The 14,607-nt window shown below is 39.3% G+C and overlaps 1 protein-coding gene across 4 annotated transcripts in view; it reads left to right on the plus strand.

Annotated features, from left to right (window-relative positions):
• Nucleotides 1–342: 342 nt before the first annotated feature.
• The window catches only part of wscd2 (WSC domain containing 2), a 36,939-nt gene continuing 22,674 nt past the window's right edge, over nt 343–14,607 (plus strand). The window contains exon 1 of one of the 4 annotated variants that reach the window (XM_067521632.1): nt 343–485. Coding sequence is in view for 1 of the 4 variants with exons in the window: in XM_067521634.1 (XP_067377735.1) it covers nt 472–485 (14 nt within the window). In the remaining 3 variants the exon portion in view is untranslated. Of the gene's footprint in view, nt 486–4,247; nt 4,900–14,607 lie in introns of those variants that run through there. The other 3 variants (XM_067521634.1, XM_067521631.1, XM_067521635.1) reach the window with 3 other exon arrangements.

Here is a 14,607-nt window from a genome sequence, read left to right on the forward strand (position 1 = left end):
CATCACTCTAAATTCACTTCTGGACTTGGGGGGCACACCATCTCGTTTGAACGATAACATGCCTGTTGTGTCCCAACAAACAAGCAAACACACGCACACACACACACACACACACACACACACACACACACACACACACACACACGCACACACACACAAACACACATACAACCATTGTCTACATCTCTTCTTTGTCTTTGCTGTCACTCATCATCCACACTGCAGGCAGTAACACTCCAAGACAAAAATTGTGTCAGACAGGAGGTGGAGCTTTCAGACACTTTCATAGATACAGTATGAGGAACTGCAACAAAGCCACTTAAAAGCATGTGTCACATTATAGTCACATGCAAATGTCTTCTCCAGTACTGAGTGTATTTGGTCTTTAATTGGAGGGAAGAATCACTGTATTATGATTAGTAAAAGTAGCCTTGGAAAATTTCAGACCTGTTTAAAACAAGCACACCTGTGATGAGCATTGCCAGGTAGGAGGATTTGCACCAGTTTATAAATTTAATAAGCTGAAGTACTGTGTGTGACAGTAAAGGAAATGAGGCTAGTGAGTGGTGACCAAACATCCCAAACTGTATCAGATGTGTTGAATAAAATACGACAGGGAGTTGAGTCAAAAGGATCACAGGAAACTCAGTGAAACAAATTACCATTATTTTAATAGTAAGTAAAAGTCGTATATCTCCAATAATAATTCTAGCCTGTACTGTAGCAATGACATTGAGATGCTTCCTGAATAGCAATTACAGTGTGCAGTTGATTTCACAGCTTCAGTCATTTGAGCAGAACATTATATGTGTGGGTGAAAAATCTATAGTTAAAAACTGATTAGTCTGTTGATTGCTGAGTGCCACTGCTGGGGATTTAAGATGAATGCTTAGGATAATCTCATCATTAATTCATATTTCTAATTAATTCAGTGTGCACTTTAAATAATGCAGAATCTTTTTGGGGGGTAGTTTTTAGCAAGACTGCAGAATTATTAATGACTTAGCCATTGCCAGGTTTAATAGATGAGGACTGCTGCCTCAGTAAATCCTCTTCCACCTGCTCCTTCAGAGAAACAGACTGGCCACAACTTGCTCTCTTTTAGCTCCTCATCTATTGTGTTATGTGTATCGAAAGACAAATAATGCAACCCAGTATGCTGCCTGAAAGAGCCCTAATCAGGTTTTAGTGCTGCAAGTCAACTGCAGGCTAGACTGTGTACATCCCTCTGAACAGGACATAGTGACAGTCACGTGGTTACAGTTAACAAGGGCCTTTGTTTGTGTTTATAAAGCAAAGACAAACTTATCAGTTCCACCATGGACACCACAGCATGTGTCCAGTTCATCACAAATTTAGTTTACTACAGAAGAGAGGAAGTGATGTAGTGGTGAAGATGGGTAAAATAAGAATAATGCAAACACCTACCTGCTAAAATTTACTTACATTATGTCAAATTTCACAATTTTTTGTGGGTAATGTATGCTAATGCATACAGGAAGCCAGAGGATATGTAGTGAAACTCTTGAGCCACCGCTCAAGAGTTGAGTTGCTCAAACTGCCTGAAACTGCATTAGACAGAATACAGTCATAAGAGTATTGTTGTTACCAGAAGCAACATGTAGTTGATGATCAGAAATTTGCAATGATAATGTCACTTTAAGGTCATTAGAAAAACAACATGGGAGATGGAGCAGTGTTTTTTTTTTCTCCTCGATATCCTAATCTTTTAGAAGGTAACACTAAGGCAAGCATGAAGTACAAAAAACTGTAGTCACACACCTCTGTCTCTGTCAGAAAGAAGTGTTTATAGTTTCATGCAGTAAAAATTCAAGGTGCTCAGGCTATGTGAATGAGCTGTGCATTTTTGGTAGTTTGGTAGAGAAATTTTGCATGCAGTATTTTTGACTTCCTGTGCTATACAAGAAAATGTTTATGGAGGTCCTTTTATGCAACACATTGAAAAGACTCAAAAAAAAAAATAAGGCTTTCAACTTCCCTTACGTAATTGCTACTGTTGCCAAAAAGCTGCCTGCATAGTAGGAATCAAGTATTTATTGGTTTAAAGGTCAAACGGAGTGCAGAGCAACTACACCTATTGATTGTGTTATTCCTGTGTCAAATCAATGAGAACCATTCCAGAAATGAACTGTAAGGTTAGAAATCATTACTGCAGTGCAGAAAAACCAAAACATAGTGAAGCTATGTCTTTTCCTAAATGTGTCAGATGAGATTATAAGATGAATGACACAAGAAACGAACACATTCTGCAAAATCTCAGTGAAAACTGAGAAAGGGAGAAATGTCTGTTTCTTTCACATGCCTGTTGACAACTAATCTGAAGGGAAAATCTTTCATTCTTCATGTTGCATGTAAGCTATTAAATGCTTTTCTTTTCCTTTGTAACAAAGCACTTGTTTACAGTTCGGTTGCTGTTTTGAATAGTGAAACTTCCCATTGTATACAAAAAGGTGATGTGTGGGGTTGTGCATAAAAGTATTATTGACAGACTTTGGCCTTTTGATGTATGTGGCGTTATACTCAATGAATAAATATTCCAATGAAAAAAATATAACTTAATATGTGAGGCAGTAATTATTTAGGGTTATTTTATTATTGGTTGACTGTGTGCTATCTGTGCTTTGATCAGATCCTGACAAAAAACAGGGCTAATAGAAGAATTATTTAACTGTTCCCAATCTGAAAATTGAGAAACATTCTTCACATTCCCCTCCATATCTCTGCCAACACTTTCCCATGAGAAAGCACAGATTTAATACAAAGAGTTTATTATTATCTGTCTTGTGGATTTGAGGCAAACCAGCGGTGGTCACACACAGGCCAACACACACATTGCTGAAGATATACAAGGGTTTGAGGATGTGATGGATGCCCTAGAGAATTCATCCCATGTACTATATTACTTAATTCACACTTCTGACCTCTGACATGTAGAAATTTGAGAGATTTTGTGCCCATCTGCAGCACTCTGCAGGGCCTTTCATCTGACCAAACCAGCAAACTCCTTTAACTTCCTCAAACATCAATCTTAAAGTTTTAGGATTCTGTTGTTTGGCTGCTGTCCCATCCATTCTGCCTGATTCAGCATGAGTAACATCCTTGCTGAACACTGGTGAGATGAAGAGTGCCCCTCTAAGTTGGAGCCCATCGCTGAGTCACAGTAGAGGAGAGTAATTGTAGGTGACAGCACTATGCATGACAGCACAGACAGCAACTAACCCATGAATTGATGCTGCTGAAATATGCAGTCATCTCTGTTGTGTCAGCATCATGCCTTTAAGTGCAGACTGGCACCACGCTTGTAATAACTGATTGACTTACTCAGACTATTGGAGCAGGAGGAGCAGGCTTTTGCGAACCTCACAGGTGAGACAGACAATATTCTTTCATTATTATTTACTTAGACACCCTGTTGACTAACACACCAGGCAAATGGATTGGAAATGCTACACCTGCTTCATCCTGTCTTTGTGTGATCACTCTGCTTGTATGTAAATGTCTATTTGTGCACAAGGACTTTAAAGATCAGTGTAATGCAGTTGCTATAAGCCACAGTCCTACGTGTTTGAGACGGAACAATAAAATTAAAGAAAACACAGTTTACACACAAGGTGTAGGAAGTATGATGACGCTGATCTCACACTAGAAATCCTGCCGCATCTAAACATGTGGAGGTGGACTTGAGAGGGGAAACAGAAAGAAAGGCCAATTTCGGTGAGCATTCCCACATCACAGGAAACAATTCACTGGGTTACGCGCTACAAATGGGTTATGGCGTTAGTATTACATTATATGCTGTTGGGTTAACCACCAAAAATAAAATGTGACTCTGCAAATGAGTCACATTTTGTTAACTATCAGAAACAAATATATGTCTAACAGTTCACAGCCATAGTATACTTTATTTTGTATAAGCCAGTAGTATTGTATGAAACTGGCGAGCTCTGGGCCAAAACATCTCCCTCCTTGGATGTTTTTATTTTTATCTTTTGAACTTCGTTGGTACATTTTAGTGTTTAAGCAACCCTGAAGAGGTGTATAACTATGCTAGAAAAGCAGAAAAAAAAATAGGTTAGTATAGTACACAAAATGAAGTCATTTTTAAAAAAGCCAGCATCGCCATATTTTCCGCACGTTTTATGAAGATTTGTAGTTTAACGTCAGCAACACTACGTTGCGGGAAACAACCCCAGCAGATACCTTGTAAAACCGAGATACACGATTTTGACTGAGTTCCTCAAAGGAAGAAAATCTACCGACGCCTAACGCTCCCCTGTGGGACCCATACAAAGCAGCAGACCGGCCACCACTGCGCCTCCGTGAGCTCTGCCGTGTCTCTTTAAGTACAGCAGGCAGTGCTGTTGGTCCGTGCGGGAGCGCAGGGCGCACGGTGCAGCGCTGCCTCTCCGCAGCGTCAAACAGACTTCCCTCACATCGGACAAGCGACAGAAAAGACGCCTGCACCAAATCTACGCATTGACCTTAACAAATGACTGGGAAGAGTGAGACGCAGAGGAGACTGTCGCAGCGGGGCTGATGTAGAGGAGTGAGCTTGCGGTGCCATTAACATTACTCCGTCCTTTTCCGACTATAGGCGTCTAAGCGTGTAGCGATTCATCTGCGGTACAGTAGCCAACAGTATTATTGAACAGCATTGAGAGACTGTGCGGACTAATGGGATTGACAAACTAACGTTAGCTGTGTGCAGACGAGCACTGTGAAAACAAGCTCTGCAGAGAGCATGTTGCTGTTCATATTTGGCTGAATGGTATTAGAGATGGACCCTCATGCCTGAGCCCGAGCTTGAGAGCTCCGATGCGTCCTGTGAACTGCAACATCAAATCATCTGCTGAAGCCTTATCTTGACTCGTGTCTAAGGTAAGAGGAAGACTTTCCACATATGATCTCTGATTCGATTAGGAGGAAACCCGTCTCAGTGAGTCCTGTAAAATGTGTGCAGAGGTTGGTACATTTGTGTTGGTGTTGCAGAAGACTCGATGTTGCAGTGCAGCTATACTGACAGGATCTGCTAACACAGGCCAACTAAAACAAAGCAGGACACAGACCGGAAAATTACTTTTACAGAACTCATTTTATGTCACCTACCACTGTAAATGTTCACTGGCTTTTGTAAATGAAAAAAGAAGCTGCGATCAAAAAACCTGAGTAAAGTCCTAATTGGCTGCACTGTAAATCCAAACTTGACTATTCTGTTTAATGAAGTCCTTTGGTTTGCTATTCCAGTTGGGAGGTCCAGAGGAGCCACTGTCCCCTTTCAATGGGCAGTAAAAATGCATTTGCTTCTTCAAGATCCTTGTTTGGTGACTAAACACCTTCATCAATTCTAACCAAAGTGTGAAGTCTCTATACCGTTAATTCTTAATCTGCCTAACCCGCATTTCCTGTTCTGCTTTATTTCTTTAATTTAAGGATTTTTTGTATTTTAGTGCCTGTGCCTCTGACATAGAACTACAATATCCCCTTTCTCAATTACTTTTATTGTTGTAAACCAGGAGTTTAGCTTTGGCTGAAATAGTTTTTGTCTCTAGTTTTAGCAACTCCTCTTATAATTTCATATTATAATTTACGTATACTTTCTATTATAATTATTATAATTGACTTACTTACTTATAATTAAAATTTTCTGTCTAAATATCAACTAGTTCCAGTTTTTTAAAAGTGAGGATTTGTTGCTTTTCTTATTTTTTTTATCATTGTTATTATATCATCATAAAACGTGACATATTAAAATGTTACCATGGCCTCTAGGAAATGTTAATAGGTCACCATTTTCTTGTATGTAGATGTTTAATTTTTTTTTTAGTTGTGCAATAACATCTTGTACAAGGTAACGTCTAATGAATTTAATGAAGTTATGTAAATTAGTCAGCCTCCACTCCCCCTCACTGTTTCTGATGACCTTGGTGTACTGTATATCACTGTACTGAACCAGCTTGCTCAGTGTGAAGTGTTGAAGTAGAATAACATGGTTGTTAGCGCTGACCACAGGGATGGTAAAATCAATTGATGAATCGCACATATTGCTCTAACTACTACTATTTCAGCACTTGGTGTGACATTAAGCCCGAAGCATGACAGACCTCGTGTTACAGCAGCGGGAGCATGGCACTGAGTTCATAGCTGTGGAATCTAGACCAACTGAAAAGATCAATATCATGAACTGTAAAACATGACTGTAAAAGAACAGCTCCTCTCCCTCTCACTAATTTAGATGAACCTACTTGCAATAAAAGTTTGCATCAAATGTTTTATCTATACTGGGCAGAAAATTGGCATGTTGCTAACTGTGGCTTTGCTGTCCCATAAAACCTGTCCTCCCCGACATGAACAACCATCCGAGAAATATCAACTAATGTTCCATCAACTAATGTTCATATTTGCACTCTGGAAAATGAGAGAATCCAGTTCACATGCTGCAGTTGATGTAGTGAATAATCATGGTGAAAGTCCAAGTGTACCACTAAAAACAGAACAGGAGCATCAGTATCACTGTAAAGCCTGAATCCTGAAAGAAAGAAATGCTCTTATAAATTTAATATTGAATTTTAGAGGCATTTCTCATGTGCAAGCTTAGCTGAGGCTGCAGAGAACTTGAAAGTGGTCCAGATATGAAGTACTTTGTGTGGCACAGGGGTGGCCAGCAGCAGAGTGAGAAGTCTTTGAATTTCTCCAAAGCTTATCTCTTCATCCTCTTGGTGACCCGTCAGGGATGTGACATGGATCACACCCACTAGCTGCAGGCTTTGAAGATCACCAGACGAACTGAGAGGAAGGGCAGCTTGCATACTTGTGCTTGCCATTACAATCAAACAACAGTGGAGTAGGCTGGATGGTGCTCACTCCTGATATATCATCACCAAGAAAGAATGTCAAGAACTTCATTAGAGCTCTACAAAAATAGCTTGGCATTAAATACTCTACTGTCTTCACCATGTCTTCAAGATGTGCAGAATGTTTCAGACCATTTATAGCAGCTGACATTCAAAAGCAGAATAGTGGTTTCACTTACTGGCATCAGATTCTGTTTTTCTATTGTTCTGAATTCAAAACACAGAGGGTATCACTTAATCAGCTATATTGTGCAATAAGTTATTTTCCATTCCTCAAAAGAAAATATGATTTAAGAAATTGGATAATTGTTCAAACTGTATTAGAGCTGCACAGCTCCAAGGAATGGGTCAGCCTTGCTGTGTGCACATCTCAGCCAGATTTTCAGCGTACGGGAGGGTTATTTACAACACTGCTCCTCTACCATAAGATGTATCCAGATAATCACTGCCCAGACAGGTGGTAGGATAATACTGGAATAACTTATCAGACAAGGCTGTAAAAACCCAAAAGTTTAACTTTAACTCTTACGTGTTGATAGTTATTAACTGACTACATCCATTTAGCTGACAAAGAAGGAATGACTGAAGACGAGCTAATGGCCAGTTCGTCAGGCCTGCTGTTTATGCTCTTGTGTCAGACAGAGACACACACCCTAACTAGGATAAGGATGTCGTTTCATCCGGCTGGGGTTAATAGGAGGCATGAGATGGTGTGTCTGCACACGCGCGTGTGTGTATGTCTGTTCAGATAAGACATCAAGCTAGGATTGCTGTATCTCCTAATATGCTGGGATTTAAATGCAAGGCCAGTCTGAATGTGTTTTCTTTGGACATATAGAGAGTAAAATTGTTGCCATGGAAATTTAGATCATTAATGGGTCATTTGTATGTCTATGCTGAATGTACATAGATGTTAAAGTGGATCTATTATGCCATCCAACCTCTCAGATTCGTGTTTCTCTATCTCTCTGTCCCACTATGGGAAAGAGTAACATAACACTATGTAGAACATAAGTACAACATTCAATACAAAAACATAAATTCTATTGTTTACATTGTACTTTTGATTTATGAGTCTTATTTTAAATTTAGTACAACAAAAAGCACAAGACTCACCGAATACGCAGACAGTACGCCTATTTTATATTTGAATGAGCAACACTTGGCAGTTTTTCCATATTTCACCCAAGTTAAGATCTATTGTTTTAAATCAATCACCACACAACTGCTGCAATTACTCTGTAGCACGTGTTATTTTATCGTTAATATACAGTAGTTTTCTCATGTAAAAATTAATTTGGATCCTACCAAGACTTTGTCCCCAGTCATAGGTAATCACAACATTTACCCTTCATCTGGAGGTTGGTAAGGGTCCCACTTGTGGCCCTGGCTCCACTCAGTCTGACCCAGACTCTGTTTGTTCCCGCACTATAAAAACTCATTCCCAACCTTATGGACTAGCTGCTCAGGCAGGACAGAAGGCTTGACACTGTATGTGCATGAGAGAGATTAAACAGCAAGGACGAGTGCACGAAAGCAACTGAGGAAATGATCAGGAAGAAAAGATAAGAAAAGGAGAAAACGGTGACTATAAAGGTCACATTCTCTGTGGTCCACCACTGACCTTGAGATGCTGCCAGTCACTGAGATTAGCACATCACCAATGTAATTGCTCACCTAGAGTAGCAGACCCCCTTGTCCTTTCTTTAACTTGAGCTCTATTTCACAAAAAGGCCTTTGTTGGGGTTAAAGCGCTGCTCTCTGTTTTCTGTACCTGCTGCACCAACAGAGTTCCAACCTGGAGACAGCCGAGTCTTTAAATAGAGTAATGTAGTTTACCAACTGCACTTTTAGAAAAATGGAGTGCTGCCTGTGTGCTAGCCTGAGAAGCATTTATCTATCGGTAGAGCTCTTGACCCTAAACTAAAGCTTCTTTTATGCTCATAAATTAGTTCCCATACTTAAGATTAAAATAGTATGTTGAACAAAAAGGAATAATTGGAATCCAATGAACTGGAGGGTATAACGTCTTTCTTGATTATAAGTACGATGCCTGGGAAACATACAAGGGATTATTTTTAAAGTGCTATTAGGCTGATAAACCAAACTGTGTGGCGTTTTCTCAGCTTTAAGAACATCACTTTGAGCAGTGTTAGACACTCTGTGAAAACACATCCATCCAGACTGCAGTGTGAAGATTTAGACAGACTTTTTCTTTAAAGAGGGTGTCAGGAGATTTTGATAAGTCCTGTCCTAACAATACTGGTACAGAGCATGAGGATCCCCAGTGTGATAACGAATCAGAAGGAGTATAGCCCCCTCTGGGTCTGTCAGCCTGTGCAGTCAGTGTCAGTAGCAACTTCAGATCTACTTTTCAGCATGCGGGGCCTTACTGGCCTGTCACACTTGCTAGCGAAAATTGTCAGCTCGCTGTAAAATGCACTACTTGGCCAAATCATCCCTCTGTTCTTCCCTAAACCACCCGTTTACCACTGCGATGGAATAACAGGATCTTTAAGCTTTTAAATGGATAAATTGCATTTGCTTCTTTAATCTGCCATTAAAGGTTAAATAGAGACATGTTTTCATAATAGTATTGTGCTCAGTAATTGCCTCCTCTGGGATTTCATCTGAACGATGTGCAAGTATTACCAAGCCCTGTTTATTTATACACTCTGTACTGTAAGGACTTAATATTCTTACACTCGGTCTTACATCTTGTTCCATTCATTTCAGTAGCAAGGAGGATGAGCGCCTAAGTCTATCCCCTTATCAGCTACTTTTCTGAATCTGGCTGTAAACAGAGTGCACACATGAGCTCCTCCTCCACACTAATATTCTCCATCTGTCAGTAAAGCTGCCCAGGTTGGCCGTGAAGTTAAGAACTATCACATGCAGTAAATGAAGCACGCCTGGTCAGCCACAAGCCCATCGCCACGCCATGTCAACCCTCATCACCTCCTCTTGCTCTGTGACAGTGCAGATGTCTTTCCCAGGTTGCTTACAGGCAGGATGACTCAGCTCAAGCTCTCACTGAGTGCTTCACTGACTCCTGGTTCAGCTCTCTTCTCAGTCAACCGCAGCGACTTAAACACAGTCTGGCTGTGCTGTTAGATTGAGGCCAAAACACAGGCTGCATTATTTTCAGTATAGTGGTTTCCCTTTTCTTTTTTTTCACCACTGCAGTGTTGCAATAGATGTGTTAAATGTGATAGATTTGATTAATACTATTTTGTGGATCTACTGCTCCTGTGAATCCATAATACGTCTTGGAATGTTAATTAACGTCTATCCTTTTTATGTTAGGTTTGCATTCGTACCCTGGCATTTCAACTATTTATTCATTACTGTAATCTGTTCAGACTCTGCTAGGTTTGTAACTAGTTTATATTCTCTCAATTTGCAGCAAGTGGATTTAAAGCATTTCAATACTGACTCTGGCTAGTGGAAATTGTGTCCTATGTAGTTGGTCTGTTGCAACTGGACAGTTTATATTATGCTAAAGGTCAGTAATCATATCATTTTGAACAGTAGTGACACACAAGTATGTGATCAAATGTAAGCCTATTTTAGAAATGAGATAAACATACCCACAAAATAACTGATATTTTATCACTGTGCTAGAATCATGGCTTAGTGAACTGTTGAACTCCTTAATAAGTTGCATTCTGTGTTAAATTTCACTTAATGCTACTTATGTGTGCAGATAGTATTGCTTATTTAGATATCTGCATCTGAGATTCCTGCCTTCACCCCTAAACAAACAAGGTTTTGAAATTTGCTTGTGGTGATCTGTGTGTGGAACAATGACATTTAAAAAACTCAACTGTATCTTTTCTTTTTATAAACATAAAGAGAATCCCTTAAAGTTTCATGGGCAAATAGAACCAAAAGTATCGCCATGGCCAGAAGCCACAAGAGGGAATTGAGAAAATATGTTAAGGAGAATTGGGTTAACTGGCTTTTGCAGACAAAGCATTCTTCTAAAAAAACTAAACTAAAATGATTACATCACTATTATCTTGCTCTGCATTTTCGTAGATTACTGTTTCTATATCTCACACATATGTCATGAAACTCGCACAACCATGGTCTTTCTTGCTTTGGTTCAGGGAAGTTGTTCCATATTGCATCAGAGCAGCAATGTGCTCGTCATATTTTATTCATCTTCAAAGAGGCTGCAGCACTGAGGCTCTCTGCTTCCTGTGAGCCTAAAGCAGGCAGTTGTTAGAAAGCCAGAATCCTCCCATTTCTATTTCTTCACACACATACATAGGGACACGCATTTACTTCCATACTACACTGCTCCCATACACATACACACATATATTTATAACAATTCCTTTATTGGAAACGTGACGCTTTCATTCAAATTTTGGGTTGGTGATGACAGTTTTAACACAGTGTGGTCCAATTCTTGATGTTGCAGTATTTAAGCGAATGTACAGCAGTTTCTCTTTACAGATATGCAAAGCTAAACTGCATTATGTAGTTCTTAACAAATTCTTTAACATTCTGCTGTTTTATATAGTGTTTATTCATAGAAAATACATAGAACATACATTAATAAACAACACAGTAAGTCATTACTGAATGAAATGAATGTATAAAAGAATGTATGTAATGATATTGGCTGAAAAAAATAGAGGAAAAAAATGTGCTTACAGACACAAACACCTTCATATAAATGACAAAAGGAAGTGAAACCCATTACAAAAAACTCAGTTGCAGATTTAAATATGAATGCGTTCCAATTTCCCCAATTATCATTAGTTGTACCCTGACAAATGCTGCACTATTATAACTTCAAGATTTTAATGAGACATTCATAATAAATCATAATTAAATAAGTGTACAGCTGAGATTTACATGTGAATTTAAGTAGCCAGTATTGCAAGTAGGTGAACAACGTAAATTTATTGGATGCATGTTTAGTCATGGAATTGTCATGTCAAATCGAGCTGATGGGACCAATAGCGAGGACATAATTACATCAACTACTATTTACAACAACAACATTTTAAAAAGAGGACGTGTGAGCAACAAGGCCTCTAATGATGTTCATATTTAATTGAATAAGATATGTTGAGAGCAGGCCTCTGGTGCCGCTCGACCTTTACATGCAGATTTGCGTGATGCTGATGATGTCCATGGTTCGCTACACATTTTGCAGGGCATGCTTACAGAGCATGCTGCCACAAACGCACTTCATGTTCCTCAGCTAAATGCATCCAGACCAGTGCGCCCATCTCGCTGCCCTGCGTAATTGTGCACACTAAGAAGCTTATCAAAAACAGCTAAAGAGCTGGTGCACAACAACAATACTAAGTGACAGATGAGCTGAGTGCTCTCATGTTGTCTTTTCATTTCCTTAATATTATAGGAAAATAAAGTATTGGTCTGCAATGGTGTTCAGCACAGCTCAAATGCTGTTTTGTGATAAAGTTCTTTCTTTTGCACCTTTGCCTCCTTCAGTTGAGGTAGTGATAATTTTTCAGACAGACTTTGAACAACCCCACAAGCATAGGCACCAGATACTTAAGATTCCATCGTGGGTTTTATTTGTAGGCGGTGACGGCAAAATAGAATGCATACTAATAGCAAGAATGGTGACATCTTCAACAACTACACAACTAGAACAACCCTGTACTTGTACTCTGTTCTTTACTTCATTTTATAGAACTATAGAACGATCACATACAGTGACGTTAACGTCGATGACTGATTCTGAAAAACAAAATACTGTTTTGTTGAATATCTGTTGCTTATTGTGCCTCAGCTGGGATGGCAGCTTGCAGTTCAGAATCCTGTATCGTCTCAAGTGATCCCAGCATGTGGTGCTGTAGAGAGGATTTACTCTAGACAACATCTTTAGTAGCCTCGTTAATCCTCTCTTTTGCCAGCTTTGAATGTTGCAGACTAACCCCCAATACTTTGGTCTAAATCCTAAATATTAAATTGTTTAGCAGTGAGCCAAATACCAGTATAGATCAATAAGGCAAAGAGCATGACTATGAATTTTCCTGACAATGGTTTCAGCAGTGTAAAATGTATTTCTTAAACCACACCATGGTTTCTATAAGAGGAGTGGGAGGAACGTGAGAGTCTGTCAGTGTTGATTGCTTCAAATGCAATAATTTCTTCAGTGCCTCTGAAGAGCATTTAAAAATAAATACAATATGCTCTTTTAATTCCTCTTCCACAGTGGGAGGTAGAGTGAAAGGTTAGCCACAGAAAAATAGTGCTGGAGGATTCAGCTTCTTGCTTAAGGACACTTGAGCAGAGTGGAAGCTCATTGACACCGGAGCTTGAATGGATGTCCTACAGTAGAGGGTTTGTCTCCCCTCTCACTGCACTGCTGAGCGCTCGCCTGTTTATCTGTTCCTACCATGCCCAACAGACCAGATGAAGCTGAGGGATACAGAAGGACAGTTATGTCAACATCCTCCTCTGAGAATAATTCCCCTCAAAATCACTGAGCTGAAATGATTCTGAAAGTACACCAAGCTGGAAATAACACATTGTTGTTATCACCATATACATATGAATGTGGTGCATGTCAGAAATTTGTTTGATATCATCTTTTTGTGTAATTTGAAATTTTCAGATCTTGAGTTGTGAGTGTTAAGAGTATTATTAGAGGGTATCTCCGAATGAACTTATCTCTTGATATATAGAAGTGGTTTCACTTACAACTGAACCAAACACTCACTTGTGAATTGTTTCATTGTCCAACAGAGAAATCCTCAGTTAATCAACAACTATATTTCACATTTTGCTGCCTGTTTTCAAGATGTGTTTGCCCATGTTGTTCCTTTACAGTTTATTTCAATGTTGTGCTAAAAATTGCCTTAAGTTCCACACAGAGGCATTTCCTATTTCCCCTCATCCTTCCTCTTTCTCACCTACCAAACATTTAGTGAAATGCTCTGCAATCCCCTCTTAAGTCTATTCAAGCAGAGAGAACTGAGATTCTCAGCACAGTTGAGCTGGGGGAATTCATTTTTAATTAAAGCAGAGAGATCCTCTGTGCTTAGCAAAGGTGGGAGAAGAGAGGGGGGAAAGGCTCTTTTCTTCGTTGAAAAAACGGCACTGCAGATATTCTTTAAGGCACTGAAAGATGAGGTTTGTTAAGGTTGGATAGTGGAAGACATCATTTGATCTCTCACTGACAGTGTCTCCCGGCTGCAGAATAATTACTTCTTTTATGAAACCATTAGAGAGAACCAATTCAAGTGATTGCTTCACAAATGCCCATCTATGTGGCCAACTGGGATTTGGGAGTGGCAACTACTGAGGGTTGGTCTAAAACACACGACAGACGCATCATTAGTGTCAGATCTTTCCTGTTTTTCAGCATTTTTCTCCCACAAATTGTCAGAGACATATCTTTCTTTTTTTCATTTCATTTTTTCCCCCAGTCAATTTTACAAACTCTGCACTCAATGGCAAAACAAGTCTGGATCAACTTATACTAATTATGATTAAGTGCATTTCATTTGCACTGTCTTTGTCTTTTTGCTCAAGCCTAATTGAACTCTGCAGCTTTGTGTCTAAAATCACAAAGAGGCTTTAAATTGTTCCTTTACATTTTCCTCTGGACTGTGTCAGTTGCTTATCACTGTATACAGGAAAGGATCACGATCAGTCACTCATTACAATGCTATGGATTAACGCTACTGTGAATGTAATGAATGTCAAAGAAGAGGATTACATTATTTTTAGACCTTTTAAT

This window comes from Channa argus, chromosome 11 (genome assembly GCF_033026475.1).
Source record: "Channa argus isolate prfri chromosome 11, Channa argus male v1.0, whole genome shotgun sequence".
Taxonomy (NCBI): Eukaryota; Metazoa; Chordata; class Actinopteri; order Anabantiformes; family Channidae; genus Channa; species Channa argus.